The 21,775-nt window shown below is 44.5% G+C and overlaps 1 protein-coding gene across 3 annotated transcripts in view; it reads left to right on the top strand.

Annotated features, from left to right (window-relative positions):
- Positions 1–8,262: 8,262 nt before the first annotated feature.
- The window catches only part of ST8SIA1 (ST8 alpha-N-acetyl-neuraminide alpha-2,8-sialyltransferase 1), a 171,411-nt gene continuing 157,898 nt past the window's right edge, over positions 8,263–21,775 (top strand). Inside the window, exon 1 of one of the 3 annotated variants that reach the window (XM_075121718.1) lies at positions 8,263–9,091. In XM_075121718.1, the coding sequence (XP_074977819.1) occupies positions 8,703–9,091 (389 nt within the window). In that variant the 5' untranslated portion in view covers positions 8,263–8,702. The remainder of the gene's footprint in view (positions 9,092–21,775) is intronic. The other 2 variants (XM_048826604.2, XM_048826596.2) reach the window with 2 other exon arrangements.

The raw sequence follows: 21,775 nt of genomic DNA, 5'->3' as shown, positions 1-21,775 counted from the left end.
CAAAGCTCGTCTGTGTTTATGGATAAGCATTTTAAGTCTATACAGCTATTACTACAGTAAGTAATGGACAGGATCTATGTCATAGTACAACCATAGTAGCTTGGGTGTAACAGTACATGTTAAGTACCTTGTATAAAAACAGAACCCAAGTCTGCAAATCTGTACTCGTGTGCAGTGCTTTTCTTTGAGAGGGATCCCACTGACTTCCAAGCAGACTGTTTTTGTCAGTAGGGACTAGTCATGTAAGGGTTTGACCGTTCCGGTTCTTAATAGTATGAGTATGACAGCAATTTTTTAAGGAAATAGTCTTCCTGGTGAACTGGAATAAATACCTCTTACCACCAGTACAGTGAGTGTTTGTGTGGTGTCCATCTTTGAGTTTATAACTATTATTTGCAACCGATCTCTTTGTTTGGAGGGAATGTCTCTTCCAGCCTCCAGTGCTCTGCAAATTAATGTAATAAATATTGCAGTGGCAGCTGGTGGGCTGAAATCAGATTCCTCTCTCTCTGCCCCTAATGTGCTTAAGGTCATACTCTTTGGGATGTATAATAATTATACATCCTTTGCAGACACCCCCACTAGTTCTGAGGCCAGATGTTTTCTTGTGTTATCCTCAGTGTATCTTGCTTCTCTAAAACCTTTGTAAATATGGGAAATGGGTGCTAAATTGCAATTTAAGATACACAAGCCTCCAATATACTCCAACATACATGCACATTATTAACTCAAAATTAAAGCTTTTCCAGTGAATTTCCAACTACACCATCTGTAATAAACAAAAAAGAAAAGAAAAAGGGAAATCTCCATTTAAGCACACACTAATATCCAGGCCAACCTTCGCTCACATACCTTAGCACCTGAACACACGCTCAGATTCCATGGCTCCACAACAAATTCACTTTCTGTCCACTGACAAAGCACTCATCCAGTTCCACTCAAAAGCACCTTAACTCTGACCACAGCTAGATGAAGAGATATTGCCTACAGTCATATTTGCGGTGGGAGAGTTGGTGTGCTAAATCAAATGTGTTAAACTTGTAGTTTTGAGAGTGGTATGGCAGATTTGGGGGTGTGCATTGTGTGTTATTCTATGTTGGATTTGAAAGTGAGTTTGTAGTGCACAAGGCAGGGAGTGAGCCAGGAGTTCCACTGCTCAGCCCTATCCCCAGCCCCCTGACGGCATGCAAGCTCTCACACATACGTATTTTATGTAGCCTTTTTGGAATATGTTAAGCCCAGAGCAAACATCCCAGGGTTGGGGACCTAGGGAGACAGTGTTGGAGAATAGAAGTTTTCTATGAATATTTCATGTTCTGTAAACCTCCATGGTGAAAAATAAAAGTTAAGGTGAAAAAGTCAAAAGTTTGCATTCTTAGTTGTATATTTTTAAAAATTGCTCTGTGTTAAGTTTTCCTGTGGAATGTAGCCATGTCTGAAATGTCAAGTATGTGACTTTTGACAGTGCTCCTTAAAATAATCCATATAGGAGACTGATTTCAGGGATAACTAAAGAATTTAACAACCTCCCTAAGTAGAAAGCTAAACCCAATCCTTCACTATGAAGGCACTAGAGTACTTTCTATTATATACTTAGGTTCCTTCAGTAAGATAACTTTTGAGAGTAAGGGAAGAAAAAATTGAATCTATATGACAGACTAACCTGACATTTAGTGACCAATCTTACAGCACCCATGCAGGCAAAACTCCTATTGATTTATGGTTAAATGCTGCAAGATCAGGCCCTTTAGAGAATTAATGCTTTCTTTAATGATCTTTTGATCCTTTTCCCTCATTTACCATATTGTACTGTGTGTGTTTCTCTCCTGCCTCCCTGCAGCTGAAAATGTTATCATAAATATTGGTATACTTGTTTAATATTGTACTTGGCCGCAATTGTAATTCTTCCTCTCCAAGAGGATTATATATGAATGTCTGTCATATCAAGGCCTCTGAATGTCTTATCAGTCTGAATATCAAGGCCTTTAAATGTCTTATCAGTCTGAATATACATCTGTAAGCAGTTTTTACAGCTATGTGCAGAGAAATCTGACAGAGGAAGAGTTGGTAGAATCTCCCAACAAGACTTTGCACTAAGTAATTTTTTGTGTGGTCACAAATATGTTTGTATGCCTTGTAGTAGCCAGGCTATTTCTAAGATGGTAGTTTATTGGAGTAAATTAGTAATTAAAGAGCAGGAAATACAGGAAGCATTCAAAGCAAGAATAGTTAATGGTGACATAATGCAAAAATTCATCCATCACAACAAGGTATTATTTTAGATGAAGACATCTGAATATTTAGCTGTTGAATACTTAGCCAGGATACATATTTACTGCACCTATAAATTCTCTAAACAAATTTCAAGGGATACAGCTATACATTGAACACTAGTAGTTTTGCCCCATCAGTTTGTTTGTTAGGGAAAAATCCTTAAAAATAAACAACACTCATAATAATTCTCTACTATTTGAACACTAAAAAGTAGACATCAAGAGGTCATTTCATAAAGCAAGTTATTTTATTAGGCAGGCAGAGCTGAGTGCACTTAGATTATTGAAGATTTACATTCCAGCTTTACATTGTGGCTTGCATAAATTCGAAGATATTCAGCCCACAAGGAAACCTGCAAAGCAGATGAGATGGAGATTTATCATGAATTGGGCTGTTGAAGTTGAGGGGAAAAGCCTCCATTCTTTGTTGGTTGGTTCCAGAGCTGAGGTACCTAAACATGGGCTTAGGAGCCTTCCTACAAGAACTTGCTTTAAAAAATGAATTTCTAAAAGGTTGCCACTCCACTCCCGCAAAGTAGGGGTCACTTTGTGAATAGCCTGGAAACTGGCAGGATACTATTGTCCTCACAGGCATGTAGCAGTGTTAGGATATAGATATTCAGGCCTGTCTGTAAAGGCCTATACTCTAAGAATTTAGGTGTATTCTTATCACTTGGCTAGTGATAGAGGTATAAAAGAAAGAAAGAATCAAAACCACTGTCTGCCAGTGTAAGGGCCTTCTCTTACTGTGACAGTTTGTGGCCCTGTGCTTAGGCTCAGGCCTTTGGCTAAGCAGCAGAGGCAGCCATAAGCTGGGAAGCGAACGGTCACATCCTCACATTCCAAACTAGTCACATTGAAATAAGGTGCTATTGGGCTGTTAGGCACTATCAGGACAGGATTGTATTCCTATCACCTCCAGAGAAAGGGAAGTGCCTAGAAAATGTAAAAGGAAACTTAGTTTGATAGCATCCTGTCTGGCAAGAACTCACTTATCAATAGCTGGGATGTGAAATCCTCACTTCTGTATTGTTTTGTCATTATAGTTCCCACTTTGCTGTTGTTTGTCTGTATAATCTCTGTCTGGTTCTGTGATTGTTCCTGTCTGCTGTATAGTTAATTTTGCTGGGTGTAAACTAATTGAGGTGGTGGGATATAATTGGTTACATAATCATGTTACAATATGTTAGGATTGGTTAGTTAAATTTCAGGAAAATGATTGGTTAAGGTATAGCTAAGCAGAACTCAAGTTTTACTATATAATCTGTAGTCAATGAGGAAGTAAAGGGGTGTGGGGTGTGGGTGGGCATGTGGGTGTGTGAGATGGGAACAGGGAATGGGGGTAAGAAAATTGGAATCATATTTTGCTAAAGGGGGAGATGGGAACAGGGAATGGGGGTAAGAAAATTGGAATCATGTTTTGCTAAAGGGGGAAATGGGAACAGGGAATGGGAGTAAGGAAGTTGGAATCATGTTTGGCTAAGGGTAGGAATGGGAACAGGGACACAGGCGTAAGGCTCTGTGGTGTCAGAGCTGGGAAGGAGGATACTAAGGAAGGAAACTGGAATCATGCTTGCTGGAAGTTCACCCCAATAAACATTGAATTGTTTGCACCTTTGGACTTCGGGTATTGTTGCTCTCTGTTCATGCGAGAAGGACCAGGGAAGTAAGTGGGTGAAGGAATAAGCCCCCTAACAAGCAGTTCTCCAAAAAGGGCCATATTTTTGGAGTTCAGTGTACCCACCCTACACACACCCACATCATATACCCTTAGAAAGCATATTTTATGTTCATTTAGATGAGGTATGATGCGGAGCTGACAAGTGGTGTTGTAAGCCTGTAGGTGAAGTAAAACAATGGTATCCAAAATGAATGTCGTCTTTTTTGTTGTTGTTTGTTTGTTTTTTTGCACAGTTCCAGAAACACTGCAACAAGATTAGGACTACAGATTTTACTGTGAATTTTAGTACCTTCATATGGTGTTTTTGTCAAAACTACCAAATGACAATGTATTAAAAGATTTTTATTGATTCTGTATGTGCAAGTTTTTTCCCCCAGAAATGATGAAAGTGTTTAGCATGTGGCAAAAATGGCAGATATCAACATTTTGCAATATACTAACATGAAATGTTTTCACATTGCATATTCTTAATTGTCAAAGTATCTAACAAGTGACTATTATAGTTTTTTATATTTTCAATTGAAATTTTCTGACCAGATCAGTCTCTCACTGACAGTTGTATACCAGTAGCAGTATGTAATGTACCCATAGTTTGAATTGCACAGTGAATAGATATAAATGTATGCGAATTCCTAATGTAATGCTTCTCCATTTGTAAGTTTTTGTACATACAATGAAGCATCTAGTCTACCTGGTATAAGGTTTTAATTTGTTGTTGCCTATGCATGCAGTACTAGCCTTTGAAATATTCTAGAAATTAGCTTTTGAATTCTGTGTCACTTATGCACAGGTCGATATTAATGTTAGAGATGACAATACCCAGCTTCATGTTGGGTTTCAGTCAAAATGCTCACTAAACAAAATGGCAATCTGAAACCAATATACTTTGGGAATCTTACCTCTACACAAGTTACACTAGGTGAAGATATTGAGGATACAAGTCCCCTAAAGCTTACATCAGAGAAGAAGGGTCTCCACAAACTTTGAAAAATGTGCTTATTTGTCAAGAAAATCGCAAGAATGCAAAACTGTGAAAAGCCACCAACGCTGGACAGAATTCTATGCTGGTGGCAGCAGTAGCCAGGAGAGATTAATTGTACTGGTGGCTATTGGATGAGTTTTCTAGTTTAGATTCCTTGCCATCAATACTCTATCACAGGGTTTGCTTTCAGAAATGGACACTCAAGTCCAATTTGGCATGTCAGAGTTGTATTGAACACAAGATGAGAAACTTGACGAAATAGAAGCATTTGAGAGAGCAACCAATCTAAGAGAGGCAGCACTTCAGAGAGGAGATGACATGTTGTGCAGAACATCTGTGGAAGATGTGATTGAGAAGGATGCTGTTTATCATTCAACATGCCTTTTTTTCCCCCTACATGAGTAAAATGAATCTAGTTAATGGCAACGATACATTGCATTTTATCAGCTGACTGAAGAGAGAGACAATGGTCTTATGTATAATAATAATAAAGCTCTTCTCCTGTCCAAACTGTTACAAAGATATAAAACCCTGCTTCCCTCAGATGCAGAAATTGCAAATTGTAACAAGTTACAGGCAAGATTAGAAAAAATACTGTGGTTCTGCAATTTAATTCCAAGCACAGCATGGACAAGACACGTCTACCATTGTTCTGTGTAGTGCAATAACATTAGCTGACACTCTCCAAGTTGCTAGTAACCTGAAACAGAAATTTAAGTCATCTAAATGTTTTGTGGATGCTCTTCTGGTGAGTGAGTCTGATGAACAGCTTTCAAGTAAACAAGTTTTCTATAATTATTCTTCAATCCTTTGGTCTGAAACAGGCAAAACGATAGTCTCAGAATATTGTCCAAAGGTGATTGTAGTTTAGAGGTAGTTACTTTTGTGGCCCAGTTGGTGAAGGAGTTTGTCCCTTGGTGGTTAGATAATGAGGCACATTATTCAGCCAGCAATGAGTATCCTCCTTCCGAAGACATTCAAAGAAGTTGCTTCTCAGCTGCAGAGTGCATAGTATTTAATATTTCCAAAATTATCACACCGCTGCGCATGAGCCTTGCTGCACAGCTACACCAAGAGTTTGGGTCACATAGTTTATTTGACATACTATGCCTTCATGAATTCTGCATCAATTATGAGTTGAGGTGGTTCATCACTAGTGCTGCAAAAAAATGAAGTAGAAAGACTCCAGGGAGGTATATTCATTCCAAATAGAATTGTGTCAATTCACGCTGGTGGAAATCTCGTCCATGAAGGGGATGATCATATAGACCATTGATGGAAAGAATACCATCTATTTGATGGCTAGAGTGGTATTTCAGAAACAGTCTGCAGTTAGTCCAGCCTCACAAGAAATATTACTGAAGCATGGGAAAGAAATGTCTGAAGACGCCGAGTCCTTACAACATATTGTTAAAGAGACTGATGATACTGTAACTCAGCATATGCTAACACTATTGGAGGAATTTCAGCCCTGGGTGCATCCCCAGTTTCCTACATTCAAGTTCGGGGATCAGTTTCTCTCATTTTCCTGAAACTTCATACACACACACATTGAGGAATTTGACCCTTAATGTAAGTAAAAATTGTCTTTATTTTACAACATATCAAAACTATTTTAAAATACACTGACAGCTGTCCTAAGGGAGCAGCAAAATAGTTTGCCTTGATAAAAGTGCTTTGCCTCTAAAGATCAAAGACTATTGTATGAAAAACGTAGAGAAGTTAATTAAGATAGTGTGGTTGCCTGTTAGAGACTGTCCTTAATTCAGGTCTCCCAATGCTAGTAGCTTGATACCTTGTATCATCCAAAAATACCTTTATGGTCACTATGATGCCAGTGGCACAGCACAAGAGACTGGCAATCTCTGTTTCTAGGATACTGGTTTGAATCCAGCAGACCTCTGCACTGACCACAAAACACTATCATCTAGTTCCCATACAGTGGCCTATGTGAGATGGAGTTGGTGGATTCAGTTTTCTAGTGGCTGGCAGTTTGAGGGAGGTAAATAACTAAGAGAGTCTCAGGTTGCTAGTAAAAGTCCATGTACAGCTGGTATGCTTTGGCTGGCTAGTGTAGCTATTCTCAGGAGGAAGACAAATCTGTGGGGTAAAAAAGGAGTATGCCTCCCAGGTATCAAATAGGCTAGCATTTCAACAGAATTAACTCCACTGGAAAGGGGCAAAAACATGGGGGTGAGGGGTGAGAGGGATGACCAGGCTAATCCACATGAAATCCAGTCTCTGTTTGTCCTATACTCTGCCATTCTTCAGGCTAGCTCAATCTGACCCTGGAGCACAATACAACTATCCAAGGCTGACAATTTAGTTGCATGCAGCTAGATAAATCAGCCGCAAGGGCGTGCTAAAGAGCGCTGCAGAACGAGGAGCGGGATGGGAGGTGTGATGCTGGGGTTTTCCCATTTTGCAATACTCTGGTGGCTGGGATGGATGGGCCCTTTTTTGTATTAAGAATGGCCTCGGCTGATATTTTAAAGGGGTTTCGGGATTGAGGGTGTAATGGGGGAACGTGATGTCCCGGTATAAACAATGAGTAGAAATGGTCGCAGCAAAGGCTCTGCGCCATGCGGTGCATGTCTGTGTCCGGCTGGATCCCAGCTGCTTGCACATCTGGGTGCCGTATATAAGAGGAGGAGGGTGTGTGTGAGAGAGCGAGCCTGGATCCAGGATCCTGCCGGTGTGGCGTCATTTACTGCCGGGGGCGGTGGGGGGCATGTACCGGAGCCATGTCCCTGTGTGCCCGTGAGACCCCGAGTTTAGCAGGGTGGTTGATGGGGAGGGGGGCGGGAATCCTGTCCTGGGCATGGTGTTAAGGCGGTGTGAGTGGCATCCTGCCGCCGGGTTATTTCGGATGGGGCCGGGGTAGGCTTGGGTGGGACTCGCCTGTCCGGGTGAGAGCGAGATCCTGGGTTTGTTTGGGCGTGCTGGGGAGTGTGTGTGTGTGGGGGAAGTTATGTAATGTGAACGCGTGGGGGGGACGGGGGGGACGACCTGCCGAGGCGATTCAGGGTGGGAGCCCCTGGGGAACAGCGGTGTGGGGTGAATACAGGCTGCAGGGTGGATGGGGTGGGGGTGGGGGAGAGGGGGTGGGGGGTGGGGGGGCCGCGATCTCCGCAGGGCTCGTGGCTCGGCGCGCGGGGACTCCTCGGCGGGGCGAGTTGAAGAAAGGAGGCTGCTTTGTGCGAGTGACTGATGCAGTGTCACAGCAGCGGGGGGGGGGGGGAGTGGGCGGGGACTTTGGGGGGGGTCTCCTGCCATTGCCCGGCTCAGCCTGATTCGCCCCCCCCCCCCTTTTTTTTTTTTTTTTTACTGAAGTCGAGCAAAAAAAGCTAAACCTGCTGCCAGCTCCAGCCCGGGAGGCGCTGATCTGAACGGGTCCAAGGAGATCATTTTTTCCTGCGAGGGGAAAAAAAAAAAAAAAAGCCCTGATTTCCGGTCACCCTGCTGTCGTGTCCTCCCCCCCCTCCCCCCCAAGATTTCAGAGGTGCAGGCGAAGGTTGCCGGCAGCTCCTGGGGGGAGGGGCACAGCTCTTTGTTCCCGTCGGATTTGGGGAGCAAAGGAGGGAAGAGTGGAAATGTACCAGGACGTGCTGCAGTGACAGCTCCCCGGGTGCTGAGTGCCTGGCAGGGGGAAGGGGAGCAGGGGACCAAATGACTGTGAGGAAGGGCGCAAGCGGCTGAGACCTGCCGCTCCCGGGACTGAGCTGCGAGCCGCGGGGCTGGATGGCATCCGCCGCCGGCCTCCGGGATGGCCCCCGTCCCTAGAGCCCCGGGGCGGCCGGCGGGGAGCCCCCGCGGGAGCGGGCTCGCCATCGCGGCGGCTCTGGGTCTGGTGCATGGCCGGGGGCTTTGGCGCGCCGGCGGCCGCTCGCCGGGACGGATGAGTGACTGCAGCCCGGCCCGGAGGAAGGTCTGCCGGTGGGGGAGGAGGAGGATGGCGGCCGCGGGGCCGGTGTGTAAGTGTCCCCGGACCCGGCTGCCCGTAGGGGGGGCCAGCGCCTTGTGTGTCTTTGTCCTTTGCTGGCTCTACATCTTCCCCGTGTACCGGCTGCCCGACGAGAAGGAGGTCGTGCAGGGGGTGCTGCTGCAGCAGGGCAAGGCGTGGAGGAGCAACCAGACCGCAGTCACCGGCTTCAGGTACCAGCCTCCCTGCCCCATGCCCAGGGGCAGCCAGGGACAGGCGGAGCGGAGCGCAGTGGGCCCCGTGTACAGCCCCCCTCCCCCGAAAGAACCCAACTTTGTTTGTCACACTCAAATATTTATCTTTATTTAGCCCCCGCCCCCAAGAGTTCAGATACAAACACTTGGCGTCTTTAACTAGTGGGGGGCTGGCTAGACCCTTCTGCTGTGAAAAGTTTTTTTTGAAGGGGTGGGGATAGTGGTTTGATATTTTTGGGATCCTGTGTGGGGAGTGGGGGAGGGCTAAAGGAAGACCCATGTTTCTTTCTTTTCTTCTCCAAATAAAACCAACACCGAGGTCTCTCCCGGGAAAGCAACGGGCGCTCTCACTTCTCTGGCTGTTGCGAGCTTGGCTGTACCCCGGGATCATGCCACGCTGCAGTGATGCCTTTTGGCCCCTAACAAAGAAAAAGCCCTTCGTGCTCCCCTGGCTTGTTGATTTTTCAATGTGTGCCTGAGACACCCGAGTGTGTTTCCAGGGATTGGGAGGGAAGATGTGTAAGCAACTCCCCCAACATTGGAATCAAAGCTGCAAGGAGACCCTTGCTGAGCACTTTATTATGCAAAACATGTGGCGAGTCTAGTGGGTTATTTTTGTACATGTCTGTGCATCTCCAGAGCCCCGCTCATCAAAGTGTAAATTTCACCTTCTCCAGCTGCAAAGGGAAAGGTGAACGCTGCAGTTAGGACTCATTGAAGGACCAGGCTCCTGCTACTCAAGGGATTTTCCAATGAGTCTGGTTTGAAACTAGGTACAATGTGGGTCTGCGGTGCCTTGAAAACCACTCCCATCTATTGGCTAATCATATGATCTTTGGGAATATATAGCCTGACTTCTTTTTTTTCCTCTTGCTTCCAACCCCCTCCTGGGGTGCTGAAACAATTTGTATAGTGGGGATGCTGAGAGCTATTTAACCAAACTGTAAACTCTGTATATGATGGAAACCACTTCAAGCCAGAGAGTGCATCACTAGTTCCAGCACCTTTGTCCCCCATCATCTGGCTTTCTTCCTCTCCTCTTGGTAGCAAATGGAAGATGAGGGAGTATTTCCCTCCAGAAGGCCCTCTATCTGTAGTGAGTGCCAGAATAAATCGTGTCTGAATGTCAAGGAACTCTTTTTCAGAACACTGAATTGTTTTCTATGACATGATCCTTGCAGTGCTTCATTTGTAATGAAAGAGATGCCAGGGATCAAGCAATTAGGTGCAGGGGCTTACGTAATTTTTTTTACTTTCATAACTGATGTGGCAAGCTCAGAGAAACTGGGGCTATGAACTGCCAACCCTACAGTTGCCAGGGCTCAGCCCTGTCAAGCCCTGGCACAAATTAAGCACTGCATCCTTGAATGATTTTTAGATGTAATTCAACTTTCTGAAATCTTATACTGGGGCCAGCCTAGGATGCAATTACTTTAGGTCCTGTCTGCCACAATAACAAAAACTTTACCGATCATTCAATTCCTTAAAATCAGATTCTTATCCTCTGAGGCTTTCAGGGAATATAACCAATCTTGGGTGATATAAGGGGGTATTTGCTAATATCAGTTCACTGGCCAGGCATGACAGAAGCTACTTCTTTAATGCAGAGCTAGCAATAACAGCCAAGCAGCTGCAGAGGACTTTGTTCCATACTATTGAGAAGAGAATAAATTCGAAAATGCTTCAGTCTGCAACAAACAAGGCTGATCTTTCCAGATACAGGTTCCTCTTCATCCCATCTATGCACAGGCTCCCAGTTCCTTGTTCGGGTGACTATTTTTTGGGGGGTGCCTGGATAGGTGATGTGGGAAATAATTTGCTATATGACTTTTCAGTTTTATAAACCAACAGCTGGTTTGATGACTGCACCGGTGCTACAACTTTCAAATTTAACCTTACTTTTTAGCCATTTCCCTCAGACTGTTTATAAACACCAGCTTTTGGTGCCTCCTCCACTTACTTCATTTACACTTGCATTTTCCCACAAACCCCTAAGCATAACTGATTATTGCAAAGTTGTTTCTTTGAAAGGAAGAAACTTGCCAAATAAAAGAAGTTGTTGCTTCTGGAGACAAGAAGCTAATGGGGACGCTTGCGTTGGAAATTATAAATGGAAAATATACCAAAATAGTCAAGTGACTTTAAACTGTCCCTGTGTGCATTTGCTCCTGTTAATTTTGGTGGCAGGATATCGTGTTAAACCCATGACAGTTAATTTTTGTCTATATTGTAAAAGTATTAACTAAAAGAAGGAGGCTTTTGCTTTACATGGAAACTCAAGAATCATTCAGTTTTATATTTAGGGGAAGGTGTGCTTCTAGCCCCTCATTTCAATTCTTACTGGAAACCAATTGAGGTTATGAATAAACATCTCCTTTGCTCTTGACTGGGGGTAACAGGAAATGAGGCAGATTTTGTAATTAATTGATGCCACAGATGTCTTCTGGGACTATCTGGGAATTGAACCTAGATCTCATGAGTCCTTGTCCAATGCCTTAGCCACAAAACTACCCTCCGTGCACCATGTTCCCAAAGCTCTTGATGCATGATCTGGCTCTTTCCTCAGCACAACCTCCTCCTTGTGCAAATAGTCTGTACTCCATGCACACTAGTGGAACTACTTCCATCAGGACTACTTGCCTGTGTGAGGTTTTGCGGAATCAGTTCCCAAGTGAGAATTTACCTCTTATAAATACAGAAGTATCACTCTTGTGCGGCTCAGTATTTTAGTTCCCTATCTGTGTTGTCCCATTGGCTTTCAATGGGACTACACGCATAAGTAAGGACAGCTCATGCCAGTAGTAATAGTTGCAGGGTCAAGCCTTTGATCTGGTACATTGAGATGACTACGTATTTTAGGCACATATTTTAGGCTTTATTCTGCAAACCTCACCTAGGTGAGTAATCCTTACTGCACATCAGCAGTACTGTGCATCTGAATAAAGATTGCTGATGTACTTAAAGCTTTGCAGGATAGGCCCTTCATTAGTAAGGTATAATTTTAGTTTACTGAGATTGGGTATGATCTGGCATTCCTTATTTAGATACGCCTTCTTTTGAAGTCAGTGGGAGTTTGATCTTGTTAAGTTTCAGAGTAGCAGCCGTGTCAGTCTGTATTCGCAAAAAGAAAAAGAGTACTAGTGGCACCTTCGAGACTAACCAATTTATTTGAGCATAAGCTTTCGTGAGCTACAGCTCACTTCATCGGAAGTGAAGTGAGCTGTAGCTCACAAAAGCTTATGCTCAAATAAATTGGTTAGTCTCTAAGGTGCCACTAATACTCCTTTTCTTTTTGATCTTGTTAAAGAAGAGCAGAATAGCTGCCTAGCATTATCATCATTCTTGCATTCTTGCAGTTTAAAGACATTCGTAACTGAGAATAGCCAAAGTGACTGCCATGGAACAATCTCTGTTGATCTCTGACAAACCATGAGTAACTTTCAGTCAGTCAAGTGGAAAACTGCTTACTCTTGTACTTCTCAGATTATATGGTGGCAAAAATATTATTTATAGGTATGAGACAAAGTCATTACAAGTCACTAATTAATAATGACTCGTCTTTTTCCTGTGGGGTTTAATATTACATCCCACTTGTTTTGTGGCTTCTTCAGTTTTTTAAGGGCTCAGTCCCGCAGTCTTTATTTAGGCAAAACTCCTGCTAACTATGGTACTCCAAACTGCTTCCTTTGTTATTACTTAGGTAAACAAAATAAAAGAATACGTTTTCCTTTCTCTTTTTTGTATGATTATTTCACTTAAAGTTATTGCAAATAATGAAAAGATCTATTCCCACATTTGATCTGCTCCTGAGGACAAAACTATTACTAATACTCAGCATCACTAAGCATCCAAATAGCCAAAGTGCTATGTATAGTTATAGGCAGGGCTGGTAGCACCACCTATTGTTAAGGATGCTAGATGTTCTGCTTCATTCAGTGCACGGGGTGTAGCTATTTGGGGGATGAATCAAGGTTGTGAAGTGAAGAAGGCTGTTGCCTGTAGGAACCCTTTCATTTGTGGCAGAAGTTAGAAGGTTTATAGTGAATGAGGCAGGGGACAGCAGAAAGAGAAAGGATGGTTTCAAGATTAAGGCAGTTGAATGACACTCTGGAGAGCTGGAATTGTTTCTTGCCTCTTCTGTGATGTTGGGCAAGTCACTTAAACCAAACTTTTCACATGTGGTTATTAATTGCATGTTCATCATTTTCTGGGTGCCTGACATGATACTTCAGGGCCTGATTTGCAGAAGTGCTGAGCACACAAAGTTGTAGCTGAAGTCAATCAGAGCTTTTCATTGAATGTATAAAGTACTCTGAAAAATCAGGTCCTAGGCATGTCAGATTGGGCATCCAAAGTAGTGGAAACTTTTGACCTTGCCTCAGTCCTGGTCTACACTATGAATTTACTTTGGTATAGCTTCATCTGTCAGGGGTGTGAAAAATACCTAACCCCCGGTGTAAACAGCACTAGGTTGATGGAGGAATTCTTTATGTAACGAGGCGGTGTGGTCCCCCGCCGCCCTGGAGAGGGACGAGCCCCTCCGGACACCAGAGTGGGTGGGACCAGAGAGCTCTGAGCCCACCTCCCAGAAGGTCAGGCTCAGGACAGGAAGTAGAAAAGCATGGCCCCAGAGCTGACTTGGGGTGCAGCTGCTGGAGAGGCCAGATGCCTCCGGCTTAGCTTCCGGCTGGGAGACCTTGGTGACCAGCAGCGGATCTGAAGACTGGCCCATCCAACCAATGCCTGACACTGACCAGAGCCTGGAGGAGCTGCCAAGCCTACCCCTCGCCAGTTACCCTGAGGGCCCCCTGGTGCTTGACCCCCCCCGAGGACACCGTCCGGACCCAGGTACCTCTAGAGGGGGAGTTAGGAAGTGGCCAGGGGCAGCTGACCCTAGTCTGGCTGCAGCACTGCCAGAGCCCATGTCAGTGTGTTGCGGCCAGGATCCCCCCAGACACAGCAGCGGGTCTTCGGTTGCTGCTAGGGCCCCAGCCTGCAGTGGAGTGGGAGAGCCTGCATCCCCCCTACCACCCAACTCGTGGGTGGCAGTCTCCTCCCTCTCCCAGGCCCTTTGGAGCCAAGAGACTGAGCTTGTTGTTAACCAGTCTTAGCTGAGCCCCTGCCTGAGGGCTTGAGCCACTGACTCCTTGCGGCCCCGCCCTGACCCAGGGCCTGGGCCCGTTACTTATAAACTGCTGCTCAGCCCCTGCCTAAGGGCCTGAGCCTTTGCCTCACTGTTGCCCGCCCTGAGCTAGGGCCTGGGCTTGGTAATTGTAGAACTGTTGCTCAGCCCTGTCTGAGGGCCCAAGCCACCAGCCCACTGGCACTGACTGCCCACAATTGGGCACGACTAACTGTTTTGTGGTACCTCCCCGGTCACCCCAGTGAGAAACTCCCGTGACTGGACTGATTCCACGCCAGCACTGGTGAGGACATAACGAGGCAGTGTGGTCCCCTGCTGCCCTGGAACGGGACGAGCCCGGCTAAGCCCCTCTACACTTCAGTTGACAGCTTGGGGAGGTGGATTACTTACACTGATGGGAGTGATTCTCCCATTGGCACAGGTAGTTCTACACTGTAGCATTTTAAGTGTAGACATACTCAAAGTTCCCTATTTTGCAGATGGGGAATAATACCTTCCCTTCCTCACCTCACAGGCGAGTTAAGGTAAATTCAATATTTGTGACTCACTTGGATACTATAGTGATGAGCGCCACAGGAGAGCCTATGTGGAGATTAATAATTTTATCTTCAGAGCAGGGTTTGAATAGTGTGCAGCCAATAAACGCTGTGGACACACATTGAATGAGCATAAAACAAAATATAGAACAGCTGGTAATTCAGTTAGCGCCATCCATACTGTGCAATGAATGAGGCAGGGATCCTGGGGGAAAAATAGTATGTGATCATGTCATTAAAGACTATAACTTGCAGTAAATCATTCTACATTCCAGTTTTTTTTATTAAACATAGTATTTAAAGCAATGTTCTCCTTTTAATGTGCTATACAAATGTTAACATCAAATCAGTGAAGATTCTCTTTAGCCCCATCTGCCACTATTTGTCCTTGAGGCTTGGTCTACACTACTAACTTATATCAGTATAACTACATTGCGCAGGGGTGAGGAAAACATATACCCCTGAGTGACTCAGTTATACTGACCTAACTCCCAGTGTAGACAGTGCTATGTCGATGGGAGGGCTTCTCCCATCAACATAACTACCGCCTCTCCAGGAGGTGGATTACCTACACTGACAGAAGAAGCACTCTTGTTGGTGTAAGTAGTGTCTTCATTGAAGCACTACAGTGGCTCAGTCTTCCTTTTACCTCTGCAGCCATCTGTCACAGAAAGCTGACGCTGACGATGTGCCGGCGCAGCCGGTCTCAACAAGCCAGATCTGCCCCTTTCACTGGGAAATGTCTGCCCCAACTGTGACAAGATCTGTGCATCGGTCTCATTAGCCACCTGCAGATCCAGCAGCGATAACTGGCTATCACCCTCAAACGATGAGGAATCGCCCACTTTAGCAGCACAGCTGCATCAGCGCAGTGTTTTAAGTGTCGACAAGCCCTTAGATGCATTCAATGCTAGTTGCATAACTGTTACTTCTCTGAAGGTGTGTTTCAAGGTAAATGTGAGGTTAAATTGCATATTGCTCAAGTTGATTAGTTAAGTTTAACCAATGATTAAATTATTTTACAGGGCAACTAAGTGTGCTTTTTTTTTGTGACCAGAGTGAATAAAATGTATTTGAACCTATTTACAGCTGGAAAATACTAGACTAGGACAGCACTGCTTCAGGGTCTGGTGACAATTCTCTAAATACGTCAAAAATATTCATATTTTGCATATTCATTTTGCATTTTCAAATGGAAAGATCCTGTTCATTTTACTCATCAAATGGGACTATTCAAGTGTGAATCCTGTACAATATTTTCTGTTAATATTCACATTTTAAATTAATTGGGTCTGATTGATAGTCACAGAAAGTAAATACAAAAGGGGCATGAAAACATAGTCCATAATAGTATCTTGATTAGTATATCGGATACGTCTACTATCATGAACAGTATCCTTCCTCAACAGAGGAGTGGGGGCTCAGTGATGTGATAGGTCATCTGCATTTGGTGGCAATATTTTTATATTGTATTAGGTGTATATGAGGTAAAGAGAAAAGACAGACGAAGCGGGTGAGAAGGGAAAATGAACCACAGAGAGATTTACTGGCTAATGCAAGGTCACACAGGAAGCCTGCAACAGGGCCAGGAACTGAAACCAGAACTTCCCAGCTCCAGCCTACAGCTGTAACCATCCTTCCTGTCTGTTCCCTTAGTAGTATTTCCTTTGATTCTATATGTTCCTGTACATGGCTGACATACAATAATGAACTTTTATTCTAAAATCTACTTTTACAGTTTTGCAATGTCACTTTTCTTTAGATTTGTGAAATATTTATTGCGTTGACAACTGTGCTGTCTTCGTTCATGCCAGAATTTGATGCTTAATGTCCTCTATATGTTTTATTGGGGGTGTGTGTTTCTTTTTTTCTGCATGGAGACTGGATGAAGCCAGGACTCAGTAATCTGCAAAGCAATAATTTGCCATTGATTTCTATAGTGTTAATTTGAATCCAACTCTGTTCGGCAGAGACTGAAAGTTGTTATCATCTGATAGCTGTTCAGTGGTGAACACGAAAAGAGTTAGTGATTTCAGTCTAGTTTCTCTTGGATATATGATCACACCAAAAGGGCCAGGAATTATGAATTATCCTTTTGCTTTTAGAATTTATTCCAATACATTAAGGCTTAATCATGTGGGGAAGTTGTTTGTACTGCTGTAATCTGTGCTGTACTGATTTCTCAAGCACTAAAAATACTTAATTTTAAATCTTTCTGTGTATCTGTTTCTACCTCTCTCTGTGTGATACATACAGATCCTAGGGTATAAAGACAATACTTAAGTTTTTACATAAGATGCATAAGCTAAAATAGTCAAATGTGGGGACATAAAATTAAATTCACATTAAGGCCCATCTGGAAATCATGATGCTATTACTGAACTGCTAAATCACCCGCATCTTCCAGTGAGGTCAATAGGAGCTACAAGTGCACAGCACCTCTGGAAATTAGGCCACTCTTACTGATGTGCCTAAATTTGGGGCTAGGTTCCTAACTTTAAGCACTCAAGTTTGAGAAATTTAGCCTAAGAACTCATATGCTGAAAAATGGAGGCAAAACCTACACAAACAGCTACACATAGTAATATCTGAAATGTAAACAAGCCAGCCTTGGCCTCTAGATCCAGTTAGATTTCTGGTCTTCAGGTTTAATACCGAAAATACTAATTTTTAAATTGTCTCATTTTTACAAATTGACTAGATTGAAAGTTGCGTGTCTCTTTAACTGTGAATTTCCAGACTTCTAAATGCTTTGTTTTTTCTAAATGTAACCTTAACTCTGTTTCTGGCTTTTGTTGTTTTAAAATAATTACCGTACAGCGCTTTTGTACGAATTATTGCTCTTACAATTAGATCACAGAGGCACCTGCAAGCCCCTGCTGAGATTAGGGTCCCATTGTGCTAGGCTCTTTTTACAAATGTGTAATAAAAAACATCCTTACCTCAAAGAGTTTACAGTATATACAGTGACAAGACAGAGAAAGTTTGGGAGGGGGAAAGGAGCTCTTAAGGTACCTAACCTTAATAAAGATTGTTGTTTGGGAATAAATATGGCAGAGGTTTTGAGCTCCAAAATGACCTGTCCTATTAGCTTTGACCAGAAGTATATTTGGGATGAATAAGATGGAGGAGGGGAAATCTAAAGACTCTAACAAGGATGTTTAGAATGATTTTTCCCCAATGTCCCTTTCAGGAACAAAGATGTAAAGGGGATGTGAACTCAGATTCTTCTGTTCAATATTCACTTTAAGGTGACAGGAGATAATAGGCAGCAGAATTTCCACTATAGTTTTTCAAAGTAAAGACAACACAATCAGATTATATTGATTTCTCCCTCCACGACACAGTGCACACCAGCATAGAAGACTGCCTTCTGACCATTGTTTTTATAGATTTTTAAGCAGACTGCAGTGAATCCTCCAACCTTTTCTATACAGCTGCTCCGAGTTACATAGAGGGTTACTTCCTTATTTGCTTCAAGAATCATTGCATCTCCTGTGTGGCTGCTTTGAATATTTCCCACTTCCTCCTCTTCTCTAGCTTTGCCCATCCTTCAGCTTCCTTAGGCCTCTCTTGTTTGCAATGTTGTTGTTGTAGCGATGCTGGTTCCAAGATATTAGACAGACTAGGTTGGTGAGGAGAATATCTTTAATAGCAATGGTTCTCAACCAGGGGTCCGAGGCACCCTGGGGGGCCGTAAGCAAGTTTCAGGGGGGTTGCCAAGCAGGGCCAGTGTTAGACTTGCTGGGGCCCAGGGGAGAAACACCTCTTCTGCCCCTATGCCTGAGGGCATGTTGCCTTCTGCTGGAAAGTAGCTAGCCTTAGCCCTTCCCATACTTGGAAGAACACTGCTTTCCTGTATTACAGAGTCACAGGAATCCTCACCCACCTCAGTGGTTTCTGAGATCCCCTGCCCCTTGTCTGGGCTCTCCTCTGGGCCATATTTCTCTCTACTCCCTAAAGCCGGGTCTATCTGGTTCAGCTGCAACGTGCTGGCAGCTAACAACCTGGACAGTTTTCTCCCTGGCAGGCATTACACACTTCCCTCCCTTACTGACATGGTGTTGCCCCCAGTTGCAGTGCAGGAGTTGGTCTCAACCACCCTCCCACCTGGAAGCATGTGGCTTCTCCCTGCTGCGGAAGAATCAAGGAGACTCTCTCCCATTCTCTCAGCAGTTCTTGAGACCTTACCCTCTCCCTTGTGGGTCCCAGATAAAACTCCCTCCTGCTGCAGGCAAATACTTTAAACTGAGCTACACGGAAAAAATCATTACCAAGGAGTAGGTTGACTAGGAGGTGTTCTATTACCCCCACAGTCAAAACACTTTCCAAACCTTCCCAAACCACATGGATTTTAGCTAGTGGTATGAGGAATCTGCTTTTGCCCACCCCCACAATCTCTGCCATTTGGCCAGGCAACATACTGGCCTTTGGGACCATACTCTGCTTAACCAGAGAGATCTGGGCCCTTGTATCCCTCTGCCCCAAGTACTCCCTGCCATCAATTTGGACAGCCTTAACATGCTCCATATCTGGTTCTGCGGAGGCTAACTTCACAAAACCAATATGATAGGTTTCAATTGCTTGCGGGGGGGGGGGGGTTCTGTATCGAGGACAGCAGAACTAACATGAGCTATTGGTTGCCTGCTTCCTCCTAGCACAGGGCATTTATTCCTCAGGCGATCAGTGGAATTACACTGATAGCACCATTTGGGATCTTCTGCTTTTACAGGAGATCTGGGATCAGGGTTAGACGAATGTTTTTGGGAAAGAGAATGTTTAGGCTCCCAACCCCCTTCTCTCTTTCCAGGGGCAAAATGGGATCCTCCCTTCCCACCAGTTTTAAGCCCCTCTTTCTGTGGCCTGCCCTCAACAGACGCCTGATTCTGTTTGAAGGCATCAGCTAAAAAAGCCATCTCATCCACAGACTTTATATCTTTGTCCCACAGACACTGCTTTACATCAGCTTTACATATGCTTAGGAAATGCTCCTGAGCAACAAGATCCAACATTCCCTCAAAACTTGCTACCTCCTTACCCCTCAGCCATGTTCCCAACGAATCTTTCATTTTGTTTATATATTCCCCATTACTCATACCAATATCCCTCATGGCCCCACAGTATGCCAACATTTTTATGGCTGACTTAGAACAACGCTTCCTCAGCTCTCGTCCCCTAATGCCCCTACCCTACTTGCGCTACATTGATGACATCTTCATCATCTGGACCCATGGAAAAGAAGCCCTTGAGGAATTCCACCATGATTTCAACAATTTCCATCCCACCATCAACCTCAGCCTGGTCCAGTCCACACAAGAGATCCACTTCCTGGACACTACAGTGCTAATAAGTGATGGTCACATAAACACCACCTTATACCGGAAACCTACTGACCGCTATTCCTACCTACATGCCTCCAGCTTTCATCCAGACCACACCACACTATCCATTGTCTACAGCCAAGCTCTATGATACAACCGCATTTGCTCCAACTCCTCAGACAGAGACCAACACCTACAAGATCTCTATCAAGCATTCTTACAACTACAATACCCACCTGCGGAAGTGAAGAAACAGATTGACAGAGCCAGAAGAGTACCCAGAAGTCACCTACTACCGGACAGGCCCAACAAAGAAAATAACAGAACGCCACTAGCCATCACCTTCAGCCCCCAACTAAAACCTCTCCAATGCATCATCAAGGATCTACAACCTATCCTGAAGGATGACCCATCACTCTCACAGACCTTGGGAGACAGGCCAGTCTTTGCTTACAGACAGCCCCCCAACCTGAAGCAAATACTCACCAGCAACCACACACCACACAACAGAACCACTAACCCAGGAACCTATCCTTGCAACAAAGCCCATTGCCAACAGAGCTTGGCTGTAGACGATGGATCGTGTGGTGTGGTCAGGGTGAAAGCTGGAGGCATGTAGGTAGGAATAGCGGTCAGTAGGTTTCCGGTATAGGGTGGTGTTTATGTGACCATCGCTTATTAGCACTGCAGTGTCCAGGAAGTGGATCTCTTGTGTGGACTGGACCAGGCTGAGGTTGGTGGTGGGATGGAAATTGTTGAAATCATGGTGGAATTCCTCAAGGGCTTCTTTTCCATGGGTCCAGATGATGAAGATGTCATCAATATAGCGCAAGTAGAGTAGGGGCGTTAGGGGACGAGAGCTGAGGAAGCGTTGTTCTAAGTCAGCCATAAAAATGTTGGCATACTGTGGGGCCATGCGGGTACCCATAGCAGTGCCGCTGATCTGAAGGTATACATTGTTCCCAAATGTAAAATAGTTATGGGTAAGGACAAAGTCACAAAGTTCAGCCACCAGGTTAGCCGTGACATTATCGGGGATAGTGTTCTTGACGGCTTGTCGTCCATCTTTGTGTGGAATGTTGGTGTAGAGGGCTTCTACATCCATTGTGGCCAGGATGGTGTTTCTGGAAGATCACTGATGGATTGTAGTTTCCTCAGGAAGTCAGTGGTGTCTCGAAGGTAGCTGGGAGTGCTGGTAGCGTAGGGCCTGAGGAGGGAGTCTACATAGCCAGACAATCCTGCTGTCATTTACTCCAACCCCTCAGACAGAGACAAACACCTACAAGATCTCTATCAAGCATTCTTACAACTACAATACCCACCTGCGGAAGTGAAGAAACAGATTGATAGAGCCAGAAGAGTTCCCAGAAGTCACCTACTACAGGACAGGCCTAACAAAGAAAATAACAGAACGCCACTAGCCGTCACCTTCAGCCCCCAACTAAAACCCCTCCAACGCATTATTAAGGATCTACAACCTATCCTGAAGGATGACCCAACACTCTCACAAATCTTGGGAGACAGGCCAGTCCTTGCCTACAGACAGCCCCCCAACCTGAAGCAAATACTCACCAGCAACCACATACCACACAACAGAACCACTAACCCAGGAACCTATCCTTGCAACAAAGCCCGTTGCCAACTGTGCCCACATATCTATTCA

The sequence above is a fragment of the Caretta caretta genome, chromosome 1, assembly GCF_965140235.1.
Source record: "Caretta caretta isolate rCarCar2 chromosome 1, rCarCar1.hap1, whole genome shotgun sequence".
NCBI lineage: Eukaryota > Metazoa > Chordata > Testudines > Cheloniidae > Caretta > Caretta caretta.
This window is presented reverse-complemented; position numbering and strand designations above follow the sequence as displayed.